The 22,029-nt window shown below is 40.9% G+C and overlaps 2 protein-coding genes across 4 annotated transcripts in view; one reads left to right on the top strand and one right to left on the bottom strand.

Moving 5' to 3' along the window:
• The window catches only part of rbpms (RNA binding protein, mRNA processing factor), a 156,807-nt gene that overhangs the window by 79,898 nt on the left and 54,880 nt on the right, over window positions 1-22,029 (bottom strand). The gene's annotated exons all lie outside the window — the stretch shown is intronic.
• On the top strand, window positions 4,362-21,899 carry LOC134437210 (uncharacterized). Of its 2 annotated transcripts, XM_063186706.1 has the most exons (24): window positions 4,362-4,653; window positions 5,744-5,770; window positions 5,973-5,998; window positions 6,136-6,217; window positions 6,848-6,913; window positions 7,180-7,245; window positions 7,916-7,981; window positions 8,248-8,313; window positions 8,989-9,054; window positions 9,321-9,386; window positions 10,059-10,124; window positions 10,391-10,456; window positions 11,129-11,194; window positions 11,461-11,526; window positions 12,045-13,992; window positions 14,080-14,154; window positions 14,961-15,026; window positions 15,807-15,869; window positions 16,088-16,153; window positions 16,318-16,410; window positions 18,468-18,533; window positions 19,165-19,230; window positions 20,423-20,488; window positions 21,292-21,899. In XM_063186706.1, the coding sequence occupies exons 2-24, from the start codon at window positions 5,762-5,764 to the stop codon at window positions 21,507-21,509; spliced, it is 3,504 nt and encodes a 1,167-aa protein (XP_063042776.1). In that variant the 5' UTR covers window positions 4,362-4,653; window positions 5,744-5,761; the 3' UTR covers window positions 21,510-21,899. The 2 variants fall into 2 exon arrangements, with proteins under 2 accessions (XP_063042776.1, XP_063042777.1); XM_063186707.1 differs by lacking the exon at window positions 6,136-6,217.

Genomic DNA, 22,029 nt, shown 5'->3' with positions numbered 1-22,029 from the left:
TTAGGGTGAATCCCATTACACCCCTTAGCCCTACGCGAACCCCTTTGCCTCCGTTTTGCGCGTCCACGTGTAGGGGTAGTGGCATCCCGATTCACGTTCAGACAGGTGGGTAGGGGTAGGGAAACGGGCTTTCCACCCCTCCGCGCGGAGATTTTCCAACCCCAGACTCCGCCACGGAGGGCTTCGACAGGTTTCCCTGAATGCATTGTGAATTCATTTAAAAATTGGCGGTAAGCCGCGGCACCCACAACAGCACACAAGTTTCAGTATTTTCGCCGCAATTGACGGTTTTAAAGTGGTAATAATTATTCCATTGCACTAAGTTTAACATTGTCCTAATGTTGTATGGCCCTTTTCTCCGTGAAACGCACATGAAAACAATCGCTATTAACAGTCAACCTGATGTATGGAATTAGTGACAGCTGTGAGTGTCATTCCGTGATTGTTGAAGGGGCATCCCAATCCATAGGGGTTGCGTTTCAAGCCCTACACCTTGCGGCTTTGTTTGAAAGCACGAGGGGCAAAAGGAAGGCAAAGGGGTAGGGGTGGAGATTAGTAATGGGAAAGGCCCTTAGACTTTATTAGGCAGAGGAACAATAGAGGGGAAATATGGGCTCTATTCAGGGGCTGAGACGGTCACTATGTGACGGACCACCTCTTGGTGGCTCATCAGCCATGGTATCGAAATTCTGAACAACACCCCGCCCCACCCCAAAAAAACACCCTGACCACCAAGACTATAATATCCTAGATCCACTGCACTTACTACAAAGTTTACTACAGAGTTAGATTCCCGGTGTTCAGCCAAAATCTGAAGATCAAGAGTTGCAGCAACACTACACCGTGTTATTTGACTCATTTTACAACAGTGCTGTGGAGCTAAGGGAGCTAGAGAGCTAATGTTTAACTCCTTAGAGAGTTATGAAAACCATGCCTCCCCAAATTTCAAATGATTTGGCAACATGAGCAGCCATTTGTTTTGGTCTCCTACAAGTGAACCAAACGCAGTCCTCTGTAAGTGAACCAAAATGTCAACCAACAGACTCTGTTATGTTTTTCTTTGAATTGTAGCATTGTGTGTGTAGTACAAAAATAGGTGCTCTATATGGTTGTGTTAGGCTTTTTGAGACATCTTTCTGTTCATCCCCGGTCTTGTGATTGCACTTGTCCCAGGTGTAACTTGTCAAACCACTGATAGGCTGGTTGTGACAGGCAGAGTTTGGTGTCAACAAGCTATTTGATTAGTAGCCATCAATGAGCATTAACTTAGAGCACAAACTTCTGCATGTGTTCTAGTTCATCCTGTGCAAAAAGTCTCCACCGCAATCATTTTTTCTCTTATTGGACTTCTAGGCTTTGCCATCAGGCTTTTTTTGAGAGGCAAATTGACACAGTAAACCTCTTAAACCTTCAGAATATCCTTTTTAAAAAGTCTACCTCAGAAAATAATCCATTGATTCAGTCTCTTAGATGTAGCCCAGTTTATTTGAAACTGCCAGATTGATTTGGATGGGGTAGAACGACAATCAATTTCTGGCCTCACCTGAGTGCTAAGGGCTGTCATACAATCATTCATTGCACCTGTCAAATGCCTCATTACTTGGGTCACATGGTTCGCTTGGACATGTATTTAAACTGAGGATGTTGCATTGTACTGCTCACTGATTGCTAACTGGCTGGCTGGCTGGCTGTAAGGCCTGTCTGGCCTGGCCTGGCCTGGCCTGGCCTGGCCCGGCCCGGCCCGGCCCGGCCCGGCCTGGCCCGGCTGACCGGCCTGCTGGCAGGGTTGTAAGGCTGGCCGTCTCGCTAACTAGCTTGTTAGTTAGCTTGCTAGCAAGTTAGCTGTGCCCTACATTTTCCTTTAGATTATGTAGGACTGTTTATAATATCTGAAGAATGCATTTGCCTACCCTTCATTGATGATCCTAGACTAGGTTGAGGTTAATTGGACTGCAGGTGAGTATAATCTGTCCAATCAGTTGTCTGCTTATAGCTCTATAATTGGACTCACCTGACCTGACTATAATCAGTCCATTTAGTTGTCTGATTGTAAGTCTATAATTGGACTCACCTGAGTATAATCAGTCCAATCAGTTATAACTCTATACAGTGTGTAATGGCGAGCTAACACTATTTGGTGTTATCAGAGAGATAATAACTAACTCTGCCTGGAGTTATTACAACTCTCTGAGTATTCATTAGTGATGGGCCAATGAAGCTTTGTTGAAGCTCTGAACCATTAGGCACATTGCTTCAAAAAATGGGTTAGTACTTGAAGCTTCAGTAACAGGGCCCTCTCCTGGTGAAGTCATGTTTGCAATTAAACGGGCTCAATTCGATAAGATGAGATGTTGTGCCCTCATAATCTGCGACATTACCCCCAATATTGGACTGCTCTCATACTTTTGCACACTAACTTCCAGACATTTGACATTTTGGGCTACTGGTGAGGCAGTTGAGGTAGACGACATTACAAAGGCTACGATGCCACATTTATTTATTTATTAATTTATTATTAGGCTATTTTTTGGGCGATCAGAATAAAATGTTGCTGAACATTAATGTCTTCTCCTTGTTGTGTTCATAACGTATGAAGATGTTGTCTACTTGTCTATCAAGTGGGACTTATAGGCCTAATGGCAGTCAATAAAATATCTATTCTCTCCACTGCAACCTGGCAGACGGCTCTGTAACAGTCCAAACACATTTGCGCGCGCCTGCTGGTTCGTGTGGCAGCGCGAAACACTGCAGCTTCTTTCGGAAAACTGAACCAGTTTACTGTTTCATACGTCATATATCGCGTGTTTTTTCCGTACTGAAGCAAACTTCGGAACAGTGGTTTAATGGTTTTCACAGTTGATGGTTTGTAACACGTTCCGGCGCGCTTGTGCCAGACTGCCATCACTAGTATTAATAACTAACTACAATTGGAGTTACTGCAACGCTCTGACTATATCAACACTTTTGGAAGAGTTACACTAACACTCCACAGATTGGGACAATATAAACACTTTCACAGTGTTAACATTAACACTCAGAGTTGATTCTAACTCTCTGGAATTTGCTGTGTGTAGGACTACTACTACTACTAGCCTACTAGTGTGACGGAGGTCATCTTGCACCTGTTCACCCCCCTTGGGGATCGAACCTGCGTCCTCGCTAGTTAGCCTTCGTTACACTCTCCCCCTTAAACCTCACTCCCATCCAGGTCACGGCACCACTGTTGCAGAGGTCATCTTGCACCTGTTCACCCCCCTCAGGGATCGAACCTGCATCCTCGTCAACTACAACGGTCCGCCAATGGGAGACACAGTACGATACCGCTGGGCCAAGAGACTAGTCTCTCGGCCCAACGGCACGAGACTGTATGAAGCTATCGGAGGGAGGTTTACCAACGTTCCACGCCAACTCTGTGCTAGTTAGCCTCCATTACACTAGGCCTACATACAGGGCCGCTGACAGCTTTGGGTGGGCCCAGGACAAAGTCATCTGAAAGGGCCCTCTAGTCAATACATTCAATGTAGTGAGGACCCAATTATGGGCCCCCTATTTCTCAGGGCCCGGGACAACTGACCCCTTTGTCCCCCCTTGTCGGCATCCCTGCCTACATATATGTACTACAATTACATACGTACATACGTACATATATGTATTGGTGATAAGATTATGTTGTCAGAAACAGATTAGGATTTCATGGGCGTCACTCTGTCTTGAAATATTTCAGGGTTTTAGCTAATATATGAGATTTCCCCTCCAAGAAATGTTGGAAAATCTTTTTAAAACCTCAATTTTAACACAATTAATGGAAGTAGGCCCTAAAGGCCATTTAAACAGACCTATCATGACCCAAAAATTATAAGGCTAAATGTATTCTCAGTAAATGCAAAGTTTTTGTATTGATAATATTACAATTTTTGTAGTAATACTGAAAAAAGAATGAATAACGTATTTAGTCTCGCGTTCGGGGGCCCTATAGGCCTACGCCATACAATATTATTTTATTAAGGGGGGCATTTTATACAACAGGGATGATTAACAAAGCCTAAAGGATGTGATGAAGGGGCCCAATTTGCCTAATGCAACCAGCGTTTCAGGGGACATAATACATTTAAAGTGATTAGCAAACATCCTGGGCCCCTTGGACCTGGGCCTGGTAGGCCCATGTCTGTTGTATTTCATTCAAGTTGAGAGTTAACTTCCACAGGGAGGGGATGCATGACAAACTTGAATCTGTACACTTGGCTTAATAATTAAATATGTCTGTCTACTTCACATATGGACTTGCAACGCACCTTGTAGGCTATGCAGTAGAAAACACGATTCTCACTTTTTTTATGTCCCCATATTGACTATCACCCCTCCATTCCCCACACACACTAGAATGCATGCAACTTCCGGTATGTCCCCATATTGACTACATTTTACCCTTCCCCCACTTGAATGCATGCATGTTCCTTGATTGAGGTGCGGTACAAAACGCTATTCTCACACACTCTCACTTTTGTGTCCCCACATTGACCACGTTTTGCCCCTCCCCCACTTTATCGGTTGCATATAACTTTGATATTGATACCTCCTCTGTAAGAACGCCATTTCGGGAAGTAGATGCACGTGGATGGCAGCGTTTTGCATTCGGGTTGGAGTTCCTAAAATGTAAGTGTACATTTCTTTTCTAAATGCTTAAATTAGAATTCGTTTAAGAAACTTATTTAGAACAAACTAATTAGTGGCTTTAGTTCTAGTATGTCTTTGTGTAGTTACATTCTGTGTAAAAATCTCTTGACTGTAATGGACAGTGCTATCGACTTGAACACAATGTCATTTATCACAAGTGATTGCTAGGATGTTTATTCTGTGTCTTCAAATTGTGTTTGTAGTGGTAGAGGCATTTGAAGTTTTACTTCTACTCTAATTAGATTGCATGTTGTGGGCAAAGAGGCTCCAGTTGTTTCTATGCTTTGGGACTTGCAGATAATAGGATAGCTAACATGCTAGCGGGCTAATCGTTATATATTAAGAAAACATGATCATTCTTGGCCGTAGTTAGCGGTGTCGGGGAGTCAGTGCAGTAGACCTACAGTGTAATGCTTTGTAAGAATGTGAGGATGTTTTTATTGTGTGGAGCAGTGGCATTATAAGTTGGGCTAGGTAACATGCCTGATGCACTTAAGGTGGATAGCTAACATGCTAGCATGCTAATACATGCTAGCGGGCTGTTTAACAGTACTACATGTGACTTAAATAAGTGTCTCTTTGCCGTAGTTTGTAGTGTCATTGGCTCATAGAAGTACAAACAAGTGCAATTTACCACATTTTAAGATAGCAAAGATGCTTTATTTTGTCCTTGGATGATCATATTTGCAATGGTAAAGAAGAACTAAAAATTGTGGTAGACCACATGTTGGCATGGATAGCTAAAGTGCTAGCAGGTTAATCACACATTGTGACTGACTGGCATATTATTCCAGTGAAGTGATTTAGTGTTAATAATGTACTAGAATTTAGGAATTGCAGTAGCCGTTACAGTCTTAATTGCTTGGATAGTTCCCATTTGAAGGATGACAGGGTTGGAATGTAAATTAATACCGGTATATTATTATATAAAACTATATTCTCAGTAGACTCAGCAAGCTACTGGTAGCTGCATTACAATCCAACAGAACTGGACTGTGATGAGATCAGAGAAGGTAATCACTTGTGCCAGTGATGTCAATGTTAAATTTGTTTATTTGTATTTCCCCAGGTATTGGGTACATCTGTAATGAAGAAGGTAAGCTTTACATTCTTAAATAATGTTTGACAAGAGGCCTAAGCTTACCTTATGTTGTGAAATGTTGGGATTGCAATTAATAAATGTGAGTTTAATGAAATGTGAATACGTGCTTTAGCACATTGATGGTGAGCATTCTCTCTTGAGGCCTTATTTAAAGGATTAGTGATTCACTATTGTTTAAATATTGTTCATTTGACAGAAATATTGGTCAGCTCAAATGACAAGGTTAGTCATTTTAATCATTTTCTCCTGTTTGGCATATTGATGCAATAGTTGAAGTAATTGAACCACAATACTAAAGTGAACTTATGACATTATGAAATGAATTGGACATGCCCTCATCCTTTCTTTTCATTGCGCAGTGCCAACCTAGAGAGGTTTTCAAAACGCCTTGCAGTTTTGCGCCAGCATCATGCAAAGTGTGAAGTCAAGTATAATAACATGGTATAGTCTACTACACCGTCAGTTGCAACACTGTTATTGGTATAAATACAATGTAGCCTGTAAACAGGAAGTCAAACCAATATCGTGCAAACACTGGGTGCATCCCAATATGTGACCTTGCCTCCTCCACTTGCCTCCTCCACTTGCTTCTCGTCATGATGACATCACTGACAACAGCATTATATTTCAATATCTTGCAAAAGCTCAATTGTAAAGTCTTTTTCTCATTTGCAATTGGGATGGTGAATGAAAAACAGTCCCTCAAAAGTTGTTGTGGCGAGGCTGACAGCTGGGAAACTTTATCGTTTTCTCCACGGAGGAGGGGCCAGGAGGCGGGGCGAGGAGACAAGCACAAGTGGAGGAGGCAAGGTCACATATTGGGATGCACCCACTTACTACAACTGACAATGAAATCTGAAGCTCAAGCAAAATATACATTCAATCGTTTACTTGTCACTAAGCAGTTTTTGAATAAGTTATGTGTTGCTCTCTGTATCTTGTAGTTCAATCTAGGAAGTAATGGCTTCTAGATGTTCAGTGTTTTGTTTTTAAGAACTTGAGTAGTTAATCTCAGAATGCAAATATTACATTGCAGGATTATAATTTAATTTATTTGGGTGTATTTTCCAGATGGCCATGGATGGCGGGGATCTTTTCAGCAAAGCAGCAGATTCAGTAGCAGCTGATGTGCACAATGTAAGTCAAACCAATATCGTGCAAACACTTACTACAACTGACAATGAAATCTGAAGCTCAAGCAAAATATACATTCAATCGTTTACTTGTCACTAAGCAGTTTTTGAATAAGCTATGTGTTGCTCTCTGTATCTTGTAGTTCAATCTAGGAAGTAATGGCTTCTAGATGTTCAGTGTTTTGTTTTTAAGAACTTGAGTAGTTAATCTCAGAATGCAAATATTACATTGCAGGATTATAATTTAATTTATTTGGGTGTATTTTCCAGATGGCCATGGATGGCGGGGATCTTTTCAGCAAAGCAGCAGATTCAGTAGCAGCTGATGTGCACAATGTAAGTCAAACCACTATAGTTCAAACACTTACTACAACTGACAATGAAATCTGAAGCTCAAGCAAAATATACATTCAATCGTTGGGAGCGTACCTATGTTTCCCGGGTCCTATATTTCCCGGTCCCCGGTCTTTGTATAGGACCGGGGAACATCGGACCCTTTTTCTAAAAAAATAAGGGTTGTGTTCCTCGCACGCAATGTGTCTGAATTTTCAATTTGTGCCCTTCCCAAAACCATCCCCAAACATAACCTGTCAGAAAAGCAATGTTTTTGAGTTGTACATTTGTGTCCTGACCAAAACTTTCCCTAAACTTAAGCTGTCGCAGGCAACAACAACCTGCGCTTTGCCGTGCGGCAGCAGTCTTCATGGAAGCAGCGGGGAACATAGAACCCTTTTCTTTTTTTAAAGGGTCCTAAGTAGGGTCCATAGTTCCCCGGTAGCAGGGAACATAGGACTTGGAGAACATAAGGATGACCCCAATCGTTTACTTGTCACTAAGTAGTTTTTGAATAAGCTATGTGTTGCTCTCTGTATCTTGTAGTTCAATCTAGGAAGTAATGGCTTCTAGATGTTCAGTGTTTTGTTTTTAAGAACTTGAGTAGTTAATCTCAGAATGCAAATATTACATTGCAGGATTTTAATTTAATGTATTTGGGTGTATTTTCCAGATGGTCAAGGATGGCGGGGATCTTTTCAGCAAAGCAGCAGATTCAGTAGCAGCTGATGTGCACAATGTAAGTCAAACCAATATCGTGCAAACACTTACTACAACTGACAATGAAATCTGAAGCTCAAGCAAAATATACATTCAATCGTTTACTTGTCACTAAGCAGTTTTTGAATAAGCTATGTGTTGCTCTCTGTATCTTGTAGTTCAATCTAGGAAGTAATGGCTTCTAGATGTTCAGTGTTTTGTTTTTAAGAACTTGAGTAGTTAATCTCAGAATGCAAATATTACATTGCAGGATTATAATTTAATTTATTTGGGTGTATTTTCCAGATGGCCATGGATGGCGGGGATCTTTTCAGCAAAGCAGCAGATTCAGTAGCAGCTGATGTGCACAATGTAAGTCAAACCACTATAGTTCAAACACTTACTACAACTGACAATGAAATCTGAAGCTCAAGCAAAATATACATTCAATCGTTGGGAGCGTGCCTATGTTTCCCGGGTCCTATATTTCCCGGTCCCCGGTCTTGGTATAGGACCGGGGAACATCGGACCCTTTTTCTAAAAAAAAAAGGGTTGTATGTTCCTCGCACGCAATGTGTCTTAATTTTCAAATTTTGCCCTTCCCAAAACCATCCCTAAACATAACCTGTCAGAAAAGCAATGTTTCTGAGTTGTACATTTGTGTCCTGACCAAAACTTTCCCTAAACTTAAGCTGTCGCAGGCAACAACAACCTGCGCTTTGCCGTGCGGCAGCAGTCTTCATGGAAGCAGCGGGGAACATAGAACCCTTTTTTTTTTTTTTTAAAGGGTCCTAAGTAGGGTCCATAGTTTCTCGGTAGCAGGGAACATAGGACTTGGAGAACATAAGGATGACCCCAATCGTTTACTTGTCACTAAGTAGTTTTTGAATAAGTTATGTGTTGCTCTTTGTATCTTGTAGCTCGATCTAGGAAGTAATGGCTTCTAGATGTTCAGTGTTTTGTTTTTAAGAACTTGAGTAGTTAATTTCAGAATGCAAATATTACATTGCAGGATTTTAATTTAATGTATTTGGGTGTATTTTCCAGATGGTCAAGGATGGCGGGGATCTTTTCAGCAAAGCAGCAGATTCAGTAGCAGCTGATGTGCACAATGTAAGTCAAACCAATATCGTGCAAACACTTACTACAACTGACAATGAAATCTGAAGCTCAAGCAAAATATACATTCAATCGTTTACTTGTCACTAAGCAGTTTTTGAATAAGCTATGTGTCGCTCTCTGTATCTTGTAGTTCAATCTAGGAAGTAATGGCTTCTAGATGTTCAGTGTTTTGTTTTTAAGAACTTGAGTAGTTAATCTCAGAATGCAAATATTACATTGCAGGATTATAATTTAATTTATTTGGGTGTATTTTCCAGATGGCCATGGATGGCGGGGATCTTTTCAGCAAAGCAGCAGATTCAGTAGCAGCTGATGTGCACAATGTAAGTCAAACCACTATAGTTCAAACACTTACTACAACTGACAATGAAATCTGAAGCTCAAGCAAAATATACATTCAATCGTTGGGAGCGTGCCTATGTTTCCCGGGTCCTATATTTCCCGGTCCCCGGTCTTGGTATAGGACCGGGGAACATCGGACCCTTTTTCTAAAAAAAAAAGGGTTGTATGTTCCTCGCACGCAATGTGTCTGAATTTTCAAATTGTGCCCTTCCCAAAACCATCCCTAAACATAACCTGTCAGAAAAGCAATGTTTCTGAGTTGTACATTTGTGTCCTGACCAAAACTTTCCCTAAACTTAAGCTGTCGCAGGCAACAACAACCTGCGCTTTGCCGTGCGGCAGCAGTCTTCATGGAAGCAGCGGGGAACATAGAACCCTTTTTTTTTTTTAAAGGGTCCTAAGTAGGGTCCATAGTTTCTCGGTAGCAGGGAACATAGGACTTGGAGAACATAAGGATGACCCCAATCGTTTACTTGTCACTAAGTAGTTTTTGAATAAGTTATGTGTTGCTCTTTGTATCTTGTAGCTCGATCTAGGAAGTAATGGCTTCTAGATGTTCAGTGTTTTGTTTTTAAGAACTTGAGTAGTTAATCTCAGAATGCAAATATTACATTGCAGGATTTTAATTTAATGTATTTGGGTGTATTTTCCAGATGGTCAAGGATGGCGGGGATCTTTTCAGCAAAGCAGCAGATTCAGTAGCAGCTGATGTGCACAATGTAAGTCAAACCAATATCGTGCAAACACTTACTACAACTGACAATGAAATCTGAAGCTCAAGCAAAATATACATTCAATCGTTTACTTGTCACTAAGCAGTTTTTGAATAAGCTATGTGTCGCTCTCTGTATCTTGTAGTTCAATCTAGGAAGTAATGGCTTCTAGATGTTCAGTGTTTTGTTTTTAAGAACTTGAGTAGTTAATCTCAGAATGCAAATATTACATTGCAGGATTATAATTTAATTTATTTGGGTGTATTTTCCAGATGGCCATGGATGGCGGGGATCTTTTCAGCAAAGCAGCAGATTCAGTAGCAGCTGATGTGCACAATGTAAGTCAAACCACTATAGTTCAAACACTTACTACAACTGACAATGAAATCTGAAGCTCAAGCAAAATATACATTCAATCGTTGGTAGCGTACCTATGTTTCCCGGGTCCTATATTTCCCGGTCCCCGGTCTTTGTATAGGACCGGGGAACATCGGACCCTTTTTCTAAAAAAAAAAGGGTTGTATGTTCCTCGCACGCAATGTGTCTTAATTTTCAAATTTTGCCCTTCCCAAAACCATCCCTAAACATAACCTGTCAGAAAAGCAATGTTTCTGAGTTGTACATTTGTGTCCTGACCAAAACTTTCCCTAAACTTAAGCTGTCGCAGGCAACAACAACCTGCGCTTTGCCGTGCGGCAGCAGTCTTCATGGAAGCAGCGGGGAACATAGAACCCTTTTTTTTTTTTAAAGGGTCCTAAGTAGGGTCCATAGTTTCTCGGTAGCAGGGAACATAGGACTTGGAGAACATAAGGATGACCCCAATCGTTTACTTGTCACTAAGTAGTTTTTGAATAAGTTATGTGTTGCTCTTTGTATCTTGTAGCTCGATCTAGGAAGTAATGGCTTCTAGATGTTCAGTGTTTTGTTTTTAAGAACTTGAGTAGTTAATCTCAGAATGCAAATATTACATTGCAGGATTTTAATTTAATGTATTTGGGTGTATTTTCCAGATGGTCAAGGATGGCGGGGATCTTTTCAGCAAAGCAGCAGATTCAGTAGCAGCTGATGTGCACAATGTAAGTCAAACCAATATCGTGCAAACACTTACTACAACTGACAATGAAATCTGAAGCTCAAGCAAAATATACATTCAATCGTTTACTTGTCACTAAGCAGTTTTTGAATAAGCTATGTGTTGCTCTCTGTATCTTGTAGTTCAATCTAGGAAGTAATGGCTTCTAGATGTTCAGTGTTTTGTTTTTAAGAACTTGAGTAGTTAATCTCAGAATGCAAATATTACATTGCAGGATTATAATTTAATTTATTTGGGTGTATTTTCCAGATGGCCATGGATGGCGGGGATCTTTTCAGCAAAGCAGCAGATTCAGTAGCAGCTGATGTGCACAATGTAAGTCAAACCAATATCATGCAAACAAATTCTTTGAATTGCTTTTACTTAATTCAACATTCATTTGCTCCGGAAATATCCACGGCAGTAATTGAAACTTGAAAAAATATGCCGCATCGATTATGACACTTGCCGCATTGAAATGCATTGGTCATGCCCCCCATTGCATTGCATTGCCGAATCAATTATTATTGACAACAGTATACTTCACCCTCTGTCTTGTCTACTCAACATGTGTTCTCTGTTGTATCAGAAAGTTTTGAAAATATTGATGTATAAGCCCCTCAAAGTGATACGGGTCAAAATGACCCGAACACCTTACAAGGGTGGTTAAGCAAAGCAGCAGATTCAGTAGCAGCTGATGTGCACAATGTAAGCTGGGTTAAGTCTAACATTTAACTATTGAAACATTCTTTCTTTTAGTTCATGTGTGAATGGACACCACTGTAAAATCTAATGACTGACAAACAAACTCTGCAACCACTCTAATATTTCTCTATTTCATCCCTCATTTTCAGCTGACCCCTGACATGCTGGGGATTCGCAAGTGTTTGCCAAGTGATTCCCAAGTGTCCAGCATCAGTGAAGATGAAGACATCAGTTGCAGTGATGTTGATTATGTCCCTGATTCACAGAGTACATCAGATGATGAGCAAAGTGATGATGAACCTGCAAAGGTCAGACGTTCCGTTCCTTCTGTGGCCACTAGGACATGTGCTAGCTCCAGCGAAAGCACACCTCAAGCATTAACAGATGAATCAATAGTGGTGATGAGTGTACAGAAGAACACTGATGGATCAAGAGTCTATAACAAAAAACACTTCTGCATTTTTTGTTCGAAGCCTTATTCTAAAATTGCCAGACATCTGGAACATAAACACAAACAAGAAGCAGAAGTAGCTGCGGCTCTTAGATTTCCAAAACAATCAAAATCAAGGAGAATTCAACTTGATTATCTCCGTAAAAAAGGAGACCGGGCACACAACCTTGATGTTATGCGAGAAGGATCTGGCACGGTTGTCCCTTGTAAGCAATCAAGTAAGGCCGATATCAAGGCGCAAGATTTTTCACATTGTGCTGCTTGCCAAGGGCTGTTTAAGAAGCGATTTCTATGGAAACACATGAAAACATGCACCTTAGCACAGAGGTGTAGCCTACTGAAACCAGGCAGAAACAGAATTCTCTCCCTTTGTGCTAATGCCGAGCCTGTGCCCAAGACCATCAGTGCTAAATTATGGAGACTCATCAATACGATGACACAAGATGATGTGACCTTTGCAATTAAGCAGGATGAGTGCATTATAAGGCTGGGAGAACGATTGTTGAACAAGAGTGCTGATGACCTTTCAAAACATGCAGAGATCAGGCAAAAGATGAGAGAGGTGGGAAGACTGCTTCTTGCTGGCAGAGAACTATCAACATTCCAGACAATGAAGGACTTCATTGACCCATCCAACTTCCGCAATGTCGTGGAGGCTGTGAGACGTGTAGCCCATTATGACGAGGACAGCAGCTCTTTCAAAATACCATCACTGCCTCTGAAATTAGGCCACAGTCTACAAAAAATAGCGGAAAATGTGGAAGGTGATGCGATGATTTCAGGGAAGAAAAAAGTAGCCCAGAAGGCCCACGAATTCCAAAGACTATACCGAACCTTTTGGAATGAAATGATTTCTGCATCTGCCTTAAGAACACTTGAAGAGGCTAAATGGAACAAGCCATTACTCATACCCTTTACAGAAGATGTGAAGAAGATGCACCTACACATGGAAAAGAAACAAAAGCATGCCTATCAACGGCTCATGTCAGAGAATTCATCTAAAAATTGGAGAGAACTAGCTAGTGTGACCCTTGCACAGCTGATTCTGTTTAATCGGAGAAGAGAGGGAGAAGTCTCGAAAATGCGACTTTCAGCATTTAATGTAACCGATGACCCTCTTCATTCGGATGTGGCAGAGGCTCTAACTGCTCTAGAGAAAAAACTCTACAGCCACTTCAAAAGAATCGAGATCCGAGGGAAAAGAGGCAGGAAAGTTCCCCTCCTGTTAACCCCAAAAATGCAACAATCCATGGAGCTGCTTACGAAGACGCGCCTATCCTGTGGCGTTCTGGAAGAGAATGTGTTCTTCTTCGCTCGTCCAAGACAAGAGACATACCTAAGAGGGCATGCTTGCATACATCGTTTTGCAAGAGAATGCAAAGCCAACCATCCCGAACGCATCCAGTCTACAAAGCTGCGTAAACACATCGCCACTCTCTTAAAGATTTTGAATCTCAATGAGTCTGAAATGGACCAGGTCACCGAATTCTTAGGGCATAACCTCACCGTGCATCGGAAGTTCTACCGTCTACCAGAGGGTACTCTTCAGCTCGCAAAACTCAGTAAAGTTTTCATGGCAATGGAGAGAGGGTCACTGATGGAGTTTAAAGGAAAAAACCTCGACCAGATTGAAATAGATCCAAATGGTGATTATCATGTTAATGCTTTATTCTTCTAACAAAAATGTCATACAGGCTTGAATGGAATTCTAATGTTTTTGTGTGTGTATCCAGAAACCATTCCAGAGGAGAACAGTGACCTTTCAGACACTGAACTGCTAGACTCTCCTCCTTCAGCTGGCAAAAAATGTGAGTATCATGTGCAATACAAAGGTGGGGTGGGGAGCATTCGGCTTCGTTATTGGGGAAGACTGCACAGCCCTAGTTGCACTCAAAGATGTGTCAGAAAACATTGTCACCTACACCTACAGCGGAAATGAGCACATTTTTCCTCAGGATGAAGTGATATTAGAAATCCTATTAGGACCATGTACAATTAAAACATATATATTTCCATTCCATGCATTGCACCACATTTAGCCTTGGGCTAATTTTCATCTGTAGTCCCTGACATTTAAAATTAAATAATATACAATAGAATAATAAAGTAAAGCATCAGTCAAAAATAAGATCAAAATACACATAAAAACAAACAAATCACTTAAGTGCCATGTACCCCCCACCGCCACCCACACAACTACCTGCACCCACCCAAACAAAATATAAAAATATTTTTAAAATAAAAACATTTCCCATAAGAGATTGCTATTATTTTGTGTCAGTGGTTACAAGTTTGGGTCTCTTTAAGAGCATATTTAAGCATTTAAGGAGCCACAGTTCTTCAGGTTACCTGGAAGAGCATTCCATTGTGATGTGGCCTTGTAGGAAAAAGAGGACTGCCTGAATGATGTGCGGTAGGATGGTATACTACAGTCATAAACTCCTGCAATTCTTGAGGATCTTATGGATCTAGCAGGGCGATGACGGATAAACTCCAAAAGACAAGCTGGGGCTAGACCATGTAAAATCTTGTACACTAAACAGAGACTTGAAAACTCTATAAACCTTTCAAAGCGTAGTAAATTATGTTTGTTCATCTGTATGTCTTGACACAGGCACATCAAAAAGGAGGGTCCACAGGGACTACCAGTCCAGTGGTCAAGACTCAGTCCCCAAGAAAGGTGAGTGACGAGTGATACTCCTGTATGGTCTTGGTTTACTCGCAAATCTGTTGTACTTAAAAAGTGTTGTACATCAAAAATATAACTACATCTGCTTTTTGGCACCTTAGGAACATTGCTAAAATGAATGATTTTGGTTTTAAACAGGATTTGGAGAAGTTAATCCATGCTTGTATTACCCGTAGAGTTGACTATTGCAATGCCCTACTTATAGGTCTCCCCCAAAGGTCACTCAGGCAGGTGCAACTAATGCAAAATGCTGCAGCTAGAATTCTGACTGAAACAAAGAAATGAGACCACATCACTCTAGTACTTAGGTCTTCCAGTGAGATTTAGAATTGAGTTTAAAACTCCTCTGATAGTTTACAAGTCACTGAATGGCTTTGACCCTAAATATATTGTAAATATGCTTGATCAATATCATCCTAATAGATGTCTCAGGTCTTCAGAATCTCCTCTACTGGTAGTGCTCAGTGTCCGGTCTAAATGGGGTGAAATGGCTTTAAGTCATTATGCTGCAAAATGCTGGAACCGACTCCCTGTCCAAATTAGAACTGCCCCAACAGTATCTTGTTTTAAAAGACAGTGTTATTCTCATCATCAGCCTTTGGTGATAGTTAATTACACACTATAACACATTTTTTCTTTTTTTCCTTCTCTATTCTTAAGCACATTGAATGACATTTATATATGATAATGTGCTATATAAATGTTTTTGATTTGATTGATATGAAAACCTACAAAACTCACAAAACATTTTAAATGTGTGTCTTGATACAGGTGCATCAAAAAAGGCCAACAGAGTCTCAAAGTCTGATGACCAAGACTCAAGCCCCAAGAAATGTGAGTGACTGGTCTGCTCCTGCTTAAACACTGTATAATGTTTTGTCCTAGCCCCAGTCCACTGTACTTTACTACAGAAGATTGTCTCGCATTTCCAGCTGTAAAAGCTGTGTGCTCTGCTTTGACCTCAATGTTCAAATGTAGCTGGAATGCTTCTCCTTTCTCCTTGGATTAAGGTCTTTGTGGAATGACACCTGTTAATCTGTGCCTTGATGCAGGTTCATCAAAGAAGAGGGTCCACAGAGTCTCTGACTCCAACGATCAAAGCTCAGCCCCCAAGAAAGGTGAGTGACTGTCAGGACAGACAGTGGAATTTCTGAGTTTTATTGAGGGCAGGGGAGAGGGGTAGGGGGGGTGTTGGGGGGGCTCTGGGCAGACCTGAACTTGGAAACAGGCTGAGGCACAGACATACAATGACCACCCATTTTAAATGTGTGTCTTAATACAGGTGCATCAAAAAAGAAGGTCCACAGAGTCTCATCAAAAAAGAAGGTCCACAGAGTCTCAAAGTCTGACGACCAAGACTCCAGCCCCAAGAAACGTGAGTGCTCCTTCTTAAACACTTGTAAAATCAGGGGTGCACATTAGTGCGTTACTCATGTGTACCAGCAAATATGTTTTGGTATGCACCTCATCCACGATGTGTCTTAAAAATCCACTGCCCTCAGTGTCAGAGGACAACACATGACCACCACAAACCTTGACACATGTTGTCTGTAGGCTAATGCAACTGGGTCAAAGACGTCCAAAAAGGAACTGTCATTCAGTGTAACGGATACCTCCTGCTGACTGTAACTGTAAAAAAAACATGATTTTTAAATTGTTTCAAGTGAATGGATGACAGCCGAGGCTTTCATGAATTCACTGGAAAAAAATAAAATAAAAAGAGTCATGTTTCTTACAGTTACAGTCAGCAGAAGGTATCCGTTACACTGAATGACAATTCTTTTTTGGACGTCTTTGACCCAACTGTTACTTGGTAGCCTAATCAAAAACTGTCTTATTTTGGTATTCTTTGAATCTCAATTGCAAATGCCCAACAGGTCATCTTCAAGTTAAGTGATTATTGTCTGGATTTCATCTCTGTTTTTGCCGATTTCAGCGTCATGTCTATGGGGCACCTAAGTCACACCCTCTACTTCCTGGTTCATTGGGGTATGGGGAGTCAAAAATAATAACTGGGCTTGAAATGACACCAATCCAAACCTTGGACCTCCACCTGATGCACCAAAAATCCACCACAACTTGCCTTCACTTCCATTCAATTTTTTGCAACTTATTGCCCCATGAACCAGGAAGTAGAGGGCGTGACTTAGGTGCCCCATTGCAAACTGATGCACAGACAGGGAATAAACTTAACACTTGTAGGCCTATGCCGTGTCCGGTTTGAGATATGGTGGGAGTGAGCTAACGAAAGAAGTTGTGGAGCTGGACGGGAATGGCTTGCATTTAAAGGAACAGTCCACCCTTTTTTGATTTTCACATATTTGCAGTATTTCCCAGCATTATTCATGAATGTGCATATCATTTTTGTCTATGTGTTTCCATTGCCTAGTAGTTTAACAGTATGTCCAAATTAAGCATAGCAATGCAAGTCTATGGGGGCAAACAAAACATCATCAAATGTACTTATAAAGTACTTTAAAATTAATGTAAAATTCACCAGAGTGCAAAACAGCTATTTCATTCTGTTCTATGAGCATTTGGGGCTTGATGCTAATGCCTCCATTCACTTCCAGTGATTATGCTGAACTATGCTAATAATTCTGATCCAATAAGTCTAAGTACTGAAAAAACTGAGAAGAAAATGATAAACACATTCATGAATAATGCTTGGACATAGTGTAAATATGTGAAAATCAAAAAAGGGTGGACTGTTCCTTTAAGAAGTCACGTGCAAGTTTTTAACTTCTATCGGAGTTGCCAATGAGTGACGGGGTGCGCATCCATTTTCCATCAGACAGACAGCACAATTTCATAACGGTGCATAACGGAGGAGGGGGGAGAGAGCCTCAGGAGCTCAACTCGGTCGTGCTGACAGTAGTTAGATTTATAGTTGATATGAAGGTGACATGTCCATTTTAAGGCATTCATGAGAACACGAGATAAATCGCGTCCCTTACCTGTTCCACACAGAATACAGTCCGCTCATCATTAGTCTCAAGCCATGGCACTTGCAGCCACTTCTCAGAAAGTCTTTTTTAACTCTGGTTCCATTGTCTTTGTTGATTGCGAAGCTTAAAAAAAGACTGCTTAGGCTAACTGTTGTCTCTTTCTTTTCGGCCACGTTTGACCATTCACCAACATCAACAGTCTCATGAAATCTTTTAGGAGGCACAATCAGCACGCAACTGCGCTAAAGTGGCTTATTTTTGCAGCGTATGCGTACATGCATAGCAGTTATGTGCACCCATATGTATGTTTTGTCCTAGCCCCAGTCCACTGTACTTTACTACAGAGGATTGTCTCACATTTCCAGCTTTAAAGCTGTGTGTTCTGCTTTGACCTCAGGGTTGAGATGTAGCTGGAATGCTTCTCCTTTCTCCTTGGATTAAGGTCTTTGTGGAATGACACCTGTAAATCTGTGTCTTGATACAGGCACATCAAAAAGGAGGGTCCACAGGGACTCTGACTCCAGTGATCAAGATGCAGCCCCCAAGAGAGGTGAGTGACCTACTTAATACCCCTATATGGTCTTGTAGGCTAGTGACAGTGGGGCAAAAAGCGCCTTTGTTTTCGAGATACCCCTACCGGAGGTAGAACCAAACCTAACAATGTTTTTCCTCATCTCTAAGGTCTTCCATACATGAAACTGATTCTCAGCAAAAATGATTTTACTGCTAAGCCTAGAATTTGTATATATTTTCATAAGCACCTCCAAACCAAAAAACACCAAAAATGTGACCTTTCCGTATGGGAGTTATGACCTAAAAACTCATGTAGAAAATTAACGGAAGCTCTGAAAGCTTTGAAATTTGGTATGCTAGTCCCCAGGGGCCAAATGTATGTAGTAGAACTGTTAAGATGTGGATATCTTGATATATGAAGTAGATATACGCCTATAATCACGCACCTAAAATAGGCGGAAAATAGAAAGAAAAAAAATGGTTACAGAATGTTTTGTCCTAGCCCCAGTCCACTGTACTTTACTACAGAGGATTGTCTCACATTTCCAGCTTTAAAGCTGTGTGTTCTGCTTTGACCTCAGGGTTGAGATGTAGCTGGAATGCTTCTCCTTTCTCCTTGGATTAAGGTCTTTGTGGAATGACACCTGTAAATCTGTGTCTTGATACAGGCACATCAAAAAGGAGGGTCCACAGGGACTCTGACTCCAGTGATCAAGATGCAGCCCCCAAGAGAGGTGAGTGACCTACTTAATACCCCTATATGGTCTTGTAGGCTAGTGACAGTGGGGCAAAAAGCGCCTTTGTTTTCGAGATATCCCTACCGGAGGTAGAACCAAACCTAACAATGTTTTTCCTCATCTCTAAGGTCTTCCATACATGAAACTGATTCTCAGCAAAAATGATTTTACTGCTAAGCCTAGAATTTGTATATATTTTCATAAGCACCTCCAAACCAAAAAACACCAAAAATGTGACCTTTCCGTGTGGGAGTTATGACCTAAAAACTCATGTAGAAAATTAACGGAATCTCTGAAAGCTTTGAAATTTGGTATGCTAGTCCCCAGGGGCCAAATGTATGTAGTAGAACTGTTAAGATGTCGATATCTTGATATATGAAGTAGATATAGGCCTATAATCATGCACCTAAAATAGGCGGAAAATAGAAAGAAGAAAAAAAATGGTTACAGAATGTGATCATTTACTTTGTAATTGCTTTGTCAGGGAATGTCATATGCACACATTATTGTTGGATTCAGCACAATCTCGCCTTTCCAACAAGCTATATCACATATTGATAGCCTGTATGTTGTGAATATTGAAGATACTACTGTATATCATTCAATGTATGAGGTGTTCAGAATGAAAGAAATCTAATTGGAGATGCAGCCCCTATTTCAATGCACTTTAGTGGTGAGAGGAATGCTCACAGCTTCTACAATCGTATATTACTTCAAATAAACTTAAAATTGGTATGTGGTGCTCTAGATTATGTTTTATGAAGAATCAGATTAGAGTGAAAATATATTTATGTATTTAATGCATATCTGTAGGCTATTGTAAAGCTGGAAAATGCAGTGATGTCACCTATATAGTTTCAATGTCTTGCAACTAGCTCATCAGACTGTTGCATCACTCCCAAACAGGCCTAGGTAGATAATAAAGTTCTAAACCCTGTTTATCCTCAAATGTAACCTCTTGTCCCAGGTTGTTTTGTATAGTGACTGGTCTGCTCCTACTTAAACACTGCATAATGTTTTGTCCTAGCCCCAGTCCACTGTACTTTACTACAGAAGATTGCATTTCCAGCTGTAAAAGCTGTGTGCTCTGCTTTGACCTCAAGGTTCAAATGTAGCTGGAATGCTTCTCCTTTCTCCTTGGATTAAGGTCTTTGTGGAATGACACCTGTACATCTGTGCCTTGATACAGGTACATCAAAGAAGAGGGTCCACAGAGTCTCTGAGTCCGACGATCAAAGCTCAACCCCCAAGAAAGGTGAGTAATTAAAGTCATCAATTCAAATAAATCAATCATAGTCATAGAAATTTGTATCAATTTCTTCATATGCACTGGACACAAAAATAAAATGTAATTTCAATTCCTTTTTATTAGTACCATGTTATTGTAATTGTATTATACAGTATATGGCCTTCATCCAAAGTGACTTGCAATCGAGGATAGCGTCCCTGTGCACAACCACTGTCCAGGTGATGGTGATGTGCAGTAAGAGTAATCCAAGTAAATGAAGGATGAATCACCGTACACTGGCATTCTTTGCTAGTAGTTTATTTGGTGAACAATGCGCTTCGCTGCTTCATCAGAAGAAACAGTGAAACGCGTTCTTCACCAAATAAACTACCAGCAAAGAATGTGTGCGGTGTGCGGTGATTCATTCTTCATTTTCTTATATATATTTTTATATATATTTTAGTACTTGCGCTAATTGTCAAGTAAAGTGAACATACACAGGGACAGACAGTCACAGAGACCCAAGCTGCACAACATGCCATGGGGTCTACCCCGGTCTGGGCCAGCTCAGACAACAGTGCAGTAAGTGGTCATGAAAGAGGAGAGTCTTTACGTGCTTCTTGAAGATATAGAGACAATGCTTGTCTTGTTTCTTCTGGAAGTTTAGTTCCACCATTGAGGGACTATTACAGAGAACATGTTTGCCTGGGAATCACTTGGAGTGAGCAGTGGGCTCTGCTAGTTGGTTTGGAATTCCATATCTGAATTAGAGTGGAAAACCTGTAGTGGACATGCAGCAATGAGATTTTCATGTTCTGTCTTCTTAACAGCACGCCGCCAGAGAACTCCATGGAGTACAGACGAAATCTGTGCTGTGGAAAAGACTCTGATGAAGTTCATAAAAACCGGAAGAACACCTGGAAAGGCAGACTGCATCTCATGCATCAATGCAGCACCTGAAGCACTCAAGGCCCGTGACTGGATGGCAGTTAAGTTCTACGTCAAGAATCGCTGCGTGTCTGATAACAGAACTGCAAAAATCTTTTGAGACACGCAATAGAGGAAATTGGCTCAAGTCATCCTTTAAAGCTCTTCAAAATATGCAACTTAGGAACCGAACTTCATATTTCAACATGCAGTGGTAATGCTCAGACTACCCTGGACTTGTCAGTCAGTACCTGATTTTTTTTCTTCTTTTTCTTCAGCCTTTTCCGAGATCCTGGTCATTGAAATGGGGGCAGGTGTTTGTTTACATTTAAAATAACCAAATATTTTCCCAAAAGGTATCGCTGTTTGTTAGTTGTCTGCTGATGTTTCATATCCTTTAGGGTGCTTTTGGGAATAAATCAAGATGGAGTAAGCCCATGTTAAGAATTTTTAAAATGTAAACAAAATCTGTCCCCATTCGAATAGCTCAGATCTCCGAAAGGGCTGAGCGGAAAAATGCATTATCACCGGGTACTGACAAGTCAAGGGTAGGGTGAGCAATACAACAGCATATTGAAATTACAGACGAAATCTGTGCTGTGGAAAAGACTCTGATGAAGTTCATAAAAACCGGAAGAACA

The sequence above is a fragment of the Engraulis encrasicolus genome, chromosome 21, assembly GCF_034702125.1.
Source record: "Engraulis encrasicolus isolate BLACKSEA-1 chromosome 21, IST_EnEncr_1.0, whole genome shotgun sequence".
NCBI classification, from domain to species: Eukaryota; Metazoa; Chordata; class Actinopteri; order Clupeiformes; family Engraulidae; genus Engraulis; species Engraulis encrasicolus.
Note: the sequence above shows the minus strand (reverse complement) of the source record. Positions and strands in the feature narration are given on the sequence as shown.

Bases quoted from the DNA above. Each gene is read 5' to 3' on its own strand.
- LOC134437210 (XM_063186706.1), top strand. The intron at 6,218-6,847 runs GTATAGTCTACT...TGTATTTTCCAG, and splicing joins AAGTCAAGTATAATAACATG to ATGGCCATGGATGGCGGGGA. The intron at 9,055-9,320 runs GTAAGTCAAACC...TGTATTTTCCAG, and splicing joins TAGCAGCTGATGTGCACAAT to ATGGCCATGGATGGCGGGGA.